Source organism: Gracilinanus agilis, chromosome 1 (genome assembly GCF_016433145.1).
Source record: "Gracilinanus agilis isolate LMUSP501 chromosome 1, AgileGrace, whole genome shotgun sequence".
Lineage (NCBI taxonomy): Eukaryota > Metazoa > Chordata > Mammalia > Didelphimorphia > Didelphidae > Gracilinanus > Gracilinanus agilis.
Window position 1 is genome coordinate 383,320,910 of NC_058130.1, and position 7,125 is coordinate 383,328,034.

At 37.6% G+C, this 7,125-nt stretch overlaps 1 protein-coding gene across 1 annotated transcript in view; it reads right to left on the reverse strand.

Annotated features, from left to right (window-relative positions):
- Nucleotides 1–3,119, reverse strand: part of SPEF2 (sperm flagellar 2) — a 196,026-nt gene extending 192,907 nt beyond the window's left edge. Inside the window, exon 1 of the mRNA XM_044681440.1 lies at nt 3,062–3,119. Within this exon, the coding sequence (XP_044537375.1) occupies nt 3,062–3,119 (58 nt within the window). The remainder of the gene's footprint in view (nt 1–3,061) is intronic.
- Between the last annotated feature and the right edge of the window lie 4,006 nt (nt 3,120–7,125).

Here is a 7,125-nt window from a genome sequence, read left to right on the forward strand (position 1 = left end):
CCCTAAGCAAGTCACACAGCACTTTTTACTTCAGTTTCTTCATCTGTCAAATGAACTGTAGAAGGAAATGGCAAACCACCTCATTACTGTTACCAAGAAAACCCCAAATGGGGTCACTAATTAGTCAGACACAACTGAAATGCCTGAACAATAAATAATGAAGTCTATTTAGGGGGGAAGCAAATTCCTACAAAAAAAAAACCTCATCGCCCTATAATAAAAAACAATGTTGTTTTTATTTTAGTTGGAAAATTAGATATTTTTTTGCTTCAAGTTTATCTTGAACTTGATTCCCTATTTTTCTTAAAATCATCTAAAAGTTTTAGTACGCAGCACAGAATAGTTTATATAAATATGCGTTTTAACAGCAAGGAAGGTACTATACCATTTGTTTATATTTTCCACCGATACTTGTTTCTTTCCAATTGCAATTCAAAGTATTAACTTTAGTCTGAAAAGCACCATATAATCTAGAGTTTGGTTCCCTGGTGGCTTGTCCCTTTCTCAATATATTTTCCAAGCAGTTAAGATGGAAGATAATATGTAGTGTATAGTGGGAGTACATGAGGGTTCCTAGCATTATATTAGACCAGGATGTTTCTGCTAACAACAACCAAATAAGTAAGCATAAACTGGGAATTTTCCATTAATAGTTCATGTCTTTAGGACCTTTCTTTGAAAGGTAGCAGTCTTCTTCTAAACTTTAAAAAAAATCCTCTTTTTTTCAAACTGGCATTACTAAAATGGATTAAAATTATAATGGTGCTTCTGTTCTTCTGTGGTTTTTAAAATTTATTTTATGTATCTATTTTAAGTGTTTCAATCTGTAATCGAGCCCTGGAGAATCTTGAGCAATGGTTTTTACTAAGCAATAAACAAGTCAAAAAAGGCTAACCAATCTGGTAATGATTTTACTAAATAGAAATCCAAGTTAATAATACAGCATTGCATTCTTGCTTACATAACGAAAGAAGCAAGTTTTTGAGTAAAAGATATTAAATGTCATCTGTTAATATATTTTATGGGGACAATAAGATCTACAGTGGAACCATGACAGAGCCTAGTACTGAGTTTTACCTACTGTACCTCAGTATAGGAGTTGTAGTTTGGTAAAAGAACAGTATCAAGTTTCTGTTGCAGAATGCAATCTGTTTTTTGAAAATCCAGTGTACTGTTACTGAAAACTTGTCACTATTGTATGAAAGCCAATATTTGTGCCACTTAATTTCTCTTGGGTACAATTTCCACTTCCACAAAATAAGGGTTTGGACTATATCATCTCTAAGGCCATGATCCACTTTAGAGAGATGGCCTTAAGATGAAATTGCACCAAAACTACTAGATCATGGAAACTAATACTATTAGAGTTTCCAGGAGGTTGGTACCATAGGAAGATCTCTTCAGCAAAAGTTCAGAAATTGTATGGCATCAATTTCAAAATGAACTCTTTGTCAAAACTAGGGGAACGTGCCAAACTGGTGTGACTGATGGGGTACATTATTGTGGGAACACAGCAGTGTTATATGAGTTTACTGGCATGTGAAGTTCACTCTGTAAGGGGGATAAGGCATTAAGCTGTTATATCATCATAGAATTTGTTGTTCTGTTTGTCCAACTCTTTGTGATCCCACTTGCAGTCTTCTTGGCAAAATACTGGATTGGTTTGTCATTTCCTTCTCTAAATTATTTTACAGGTGAGGAAACTGAGGCAAACAGGGTTAAGTGACTTTCCCAGGGTCACACAGCTAGTAAGTGTCTGACTCCAGATTTGAGCTCAGATCTTCCTGACTCCAAGCCTGTTGATCTATCCACTGTGCCAACTCACTGCCCCTATCACAGAAATTAACTACATTTTTTTACTACAAAGATATAGTATCTGTACTTGCTGTGGTACCAGCCCCATGGAAGGCTTGAATATCATTTTGCAGGGTAATTCCAGTTTAACAGCATTGTCTTAAACTAGATCACAGGATTAAAAACTGGAAAAGACCTTAGAGACCATCTCGTTCAACCTCTTCATTATACAGATGAGAAAATTTAGGCCCAGAGAAATTAATCAATAAAACTCCTGTCACACTTTAGGGATACTTCTTCTCATGGGATCCAGTCTCTCATGACAATGTAGGAGAAAGATGTAGGAAGGATAGAGGATACAGTGTTAAACTTGTGAGTCAATGAAGACTTGAACTTAAACCTTATATTAAATATCCATTAGCTGCGTGACAATGGGTAAATGTCGAATCTTCTCTGGGCCTTAGTTTACCCATCTAAAATAGCGATGGGAGTGGTTGTTTTGAGAATCATACTAGATAATATATAGGAAGTGCTTTGCAAACTGTAAAATGCTTTATAAATAAGTCATTGATATTATCATCATTGTCATCATCATCAATACCCCTATCAGCCCTGAAATTGGCACTGAGTTAAATGTGTATGGCTGATAAAATGCATTCAGCATAAGGCGAGTATGAATCTTGATGACCTGTAGCCCAAGCTGATAATAGACATGGGGTGATTATTCAAGAAAGTCAAATTTGAGTAGGAAGTACCTGGGTTTGAATTTTTGCTGCCATCTATGTAACTTTGTGCAAGTTAAATAATGTAACTTCTGACCCTTGCTTTCTTCATCTTTAATACAAAGAGAATGGACAAGATGAACTCTTAAGATCTTTTCCAGTTCTAAATCTATGATAAGATATTCTTCAAATATTTTTTAGTGCCTGGTATTTTCTTCTCTCCGTGCTTAAAAAGGCACATTCATCAGCTCCTTTTCCTCAGATGAGAAAAGAAATTCCTCCTCATATAATCCTGTGAAATCTTAATTAAATTAACCAGAGAATGAGAGCATTGGAGCAGGAATTGGAGAGAAAGGGGCTACGAGGTTTGCCCCAAGATGGGCTGAGATATGAAGAGCTACTGTAGAAGAGAGCGAGAGTTCTTAACCTGAAGTCTGTGAACTTAAAAAATATTTCGATAACCATATTTCAATATAAATTCTTCAAGTTGGTGGGGGAGTGGGCTTCTCCCTCCCCTCCCCAGGCCCCCCTGGTTGGTCACTTACTCACTATCCGGGACAGCTTCACCTCCTGATTTAGCCACCTGCACAGGATGTCCGACATGGCTCTGCTTGCTCTCCCCGGCAGCAAGCACCTGTAAACTGGGGAGATCCGCTCAGAGGAGCGGGCCGCGTCCTCTCGTTGTTAGGGGCAACCAGCAGGAAGGGCAGGGCGGGTCTCCAAGCTTGCGCCTGGGGTTGCTAGGGGCGGAGGAGGAGTCAAATCCTAGGGCCGCTGGGGAGGGGCCGCCAGGCTTTGGGGCCAGGCAGCCCTAAAGGTTTGACACGCAGGCGCAGAAAGCCCCAAAGGGCTTCTGGCGGGTGAGAGGCAGGGACCAATTACCAATAATGGTAATTGAAGCAACTGAAAGAAGTCCAAGCGGGGCAGGGGTGGGGAGCAGAAGAATTTGGAAGAAGGTGGGAATCAATCCGTGAAAATATTCTCAAGTTAGAAGAAAGAGAGATCAAAGTTCCCAAACACTTTTAAAAGTCCACAGAAAAGTGAAATAATGTTAAATAATTTAAAAAAATTTTAATTGAGAAAGAAAATGTTTCAAATCGACTCCATTGTTTTTCTATCGCTACTCTCTTATTTTTTAAAGGAATAAATAAAATCCTTTTCATCCATCTTATAAGTAATTTAAAATTTCATTTTAAAAAAAATCATCAGTTTGAAGTTCATCTACAAACTGCATTTTACAGATAAGGAAGCTGAGGCCCAGAGAAGGTAAGGAACTTCTTGTTCAAAGGAGGGCACAGTACTTGGAATGGAAATTTAGGTAATTTCTAGACTGCAAATCCCATATCCCCTTCTCTTCTCACCTGTGGCATCTAGCTAACTCCCAATTTTTAATGTTCAAGTGGAAGAATAGAATTTAGAAGTTACAGTAATTCCAAAAATACTCATTTATTCCCGTTTTGCTCTTTTCTTCAGTGTCTTAAAACTTTTGTATAGAGCAAACTAACGCTATCCTTTGAAATTAGTCCCTGTGACCAGAGCAGAACGTGCAAACTTTGATAGTCAATTCTTGGATGTATACAGTATTTCAAAGTATTTTATAACTATCAGCCAACTTGAGTTCAATCTAGGCAGATCATCTTCTTGTTTTCATTTTGATTGTTTTTTTTTTTTTGTTTTTTTTTTTGTTTGTATCTTTTCTAAGGGCTCCTCATTTCTTCTCAATGCAGTAAAAATATCTTCTCCCCTCATATCCCACCTTCAACATACAAATCATTTTGTTCCTATTTCGGTGTAAAATCCAATAGGGTGATAAATCTGAAGACCGGCTGCTTCAGGCACGTTGTGAGGAGACAGAATTATTTTCGTAGAGTTAGGAATAGGTTCAGCATACCTAGCACACATACAATTTTGCAATCAGAGTGCTTAAGTGGGTGAGAGATTCAGGATCAGCTCTAGTATTTTGAACTTTTTTTGCTTTAAAGTTAGACAAATTGAGTAGAATATTAGATTCTAAATAACCACCAGAGTCTGGGGAAAATATCTCACAAAAATATCTCCCTATAGCACAAACTTTATCCCAGAGCACATCATAAAGTTTGATGCTATGAGACTAGAAATGGCTGCAGCAGCACTTCTGTTTGTTGTCAGACTAGCGAGTATATTTTAAATGATGACTATAGCACCCTAAGGAAAACATTTCCAAACTTTTAATTTGAGACACGAATAAACTGGTTGCATGAAATAAATACTTTCCAGATAGCTGAGGAAATTGCTTTTCTTTGAAAGGTGGGGGTGTCACAGCACAAATTTACCTGCAGGCAATGTGATAAGGAATATTTATTGACTTGTTGAGTCACTGGCATGGTATGGATATATTGACTGTTTTTATGAACATCACAATGAAAAGTTTTATTTTTAAAAGACTGCTTAAAAAAACTATTTTCTGGCATATTAATCACCATTAGTACCAAAGTTGTAGCCTGCCTGGAACGAAATAAACTAATTTATTTCATAGCAGAGTTTGAATTGGCCTTTAGGAGGCTTTCCAGGGAGTATATGCCAGGTGTTCCCCTGGCAGCTTTTGGGGATGCCAGGGACTTGGTGACTCAGTATATGGGAACATAAAAGATGATGAACTTCCTGTTTATTTCTGGCCATGTAGTAGGTGGCCAACAGTGAAGAACTTGGTAGTTTTGGAATGATGAAATGATGCTTTTAGAGGCTCCTTATCCACAAGAGCTGGTGATTCTACTTTTAAAAAAGAGAGAGAACCATCTCTGCCATTTTGCTTTTTGCTTCTACCCTGTCTGATAAAGAGTATACTTTGTCTCTAGACTCCCCTAGACATGATGAGAGAGGCTATGTTTTTTTTTAACTCCAGTGTCCACTTCCAAAAGGAACCTGGGACCAACTAGGTCATCTTAAGCCTACAATCCCTGGCTACCTTGTCTGTATAATGGGATTGGTACATGCACAGAATGCCTCATTCGAAATCACATGGAAGAGCCTGGAACCTGCTTCTGGGGAGGGTTGCAATAACATGAAATGGAAATACATTCGAGAAACTCAGAGGTATCAACATTCTGCAACTGGTTCTGTACTGCTAACCTGTGTAGGACTATAAGATAATTGATTGCCTTCAGTTGCAGAAATGGAACTATAGCCACCTTCAGAAGTGCTTTGACCATTTAAAAAAATTCTCTTGGGGGGCAGCTGGGTGGCTCAGTGAATTGAGAGTCAGGCCTAGAGACAGGAGGTCCTGGATTCAAATCTGACCTCAGACTCTTCCTAGTTGTGTGACCCTAGGCAAGTCACTTAACCCCCATTGCCTAGCCCTTGCCACTCTTCTGCCTTAGAACCAATACCCAGTATTGATTCTAAGACAGAAAGTAAGGGTTCAAAAAAATTCTCTTGGCTAGACTTCTTAGTTATGATAAAATCCAGTGATAAATATATTGTAAAGCATAGACCTTCCCTTCTGAGGTCAACATGTGACTCTATAAAATAAAAAACAAAATTATTTGTTTCTGTTTTAAATGACAAAATTAGAGCTTCTAATCTTAAGAGTTTTGAAAAGTCAGGAGAAAAAGGGTCTGGATTACCAGGTATCCCAGTGTCTGAGGATCAGAAAGTACTAGAACTTGGGATTTTCATTCATCTCAATGTCAGTACCCAGATTAGCAAGGAGTGGCCTATTGACAAATAAGACAGAGACTCAACCAACAGTCATATGACATTTAGACATGAATTCGGTGAAACCAGTGTAATGTAGGAATTGAACTAAATTTTGAATCCATTATCCTCAAAGACTGAAGTGAGAGGAAAAAATATGCTACTTAGGATTTGGATAGGGGAATGTTAGTATTATTTTTCTTGCTTATATTTTTAAACTAAATATCACTATGTAAAAATGGATATTAAATAGTTAAATAGAATGGGGAGGGGCAGCAATTGCTACTTACTATTTTGGAGGGACATAAAATTATTAAGGACTCAAGCCAATGGCTATAGAAAAGAATCATTCAAAATCCCTTAATGTATACCTAGAATACTATTAAGAAAGATGTAACCAATTTGGCTCTAGGGAGAATGAGACAGTACTTTCTCACATCTGTTTTGTATTTCCTTTTCTGAGTACATGCTTGATTGTCATTAGGTAGGGTATAAAGTTAGTGATGGTGATATTCCTAGTAAAATGGAATATATGTACCTAGAAAGCCACATTTTTTTATGATCCCAATGTCTCTAATATATTCATCAGTGTGTGCTTGAAACATTCAGGTTGTTGGTACCTTTGAGGATGCTAAAGTGTGTGGTTTTAGATTTCTTTTTTTTAAATTAATTTTAATTTCCCCTCCAATTACAGTTTTAGATTTCTTAATGCTAGCTTCTTAAGCAGCATGCTTCCAAGTCTCTACCTTGATCTTAAGAGCTAGAAATTAATATTCTGAGAAATACTTGTCCTACAACAGGCTTTCTGTCTCCAATTTGGGTACTAGTGGGCAAATCTTATGAAACTATCATTCACCTCTAATGTCTGGATGCTGCTGTTTGGTCACTTGCCCAAGGAAGGTAACACCAAGGAGAAAAGGCAGCCAGGGACCTAGGG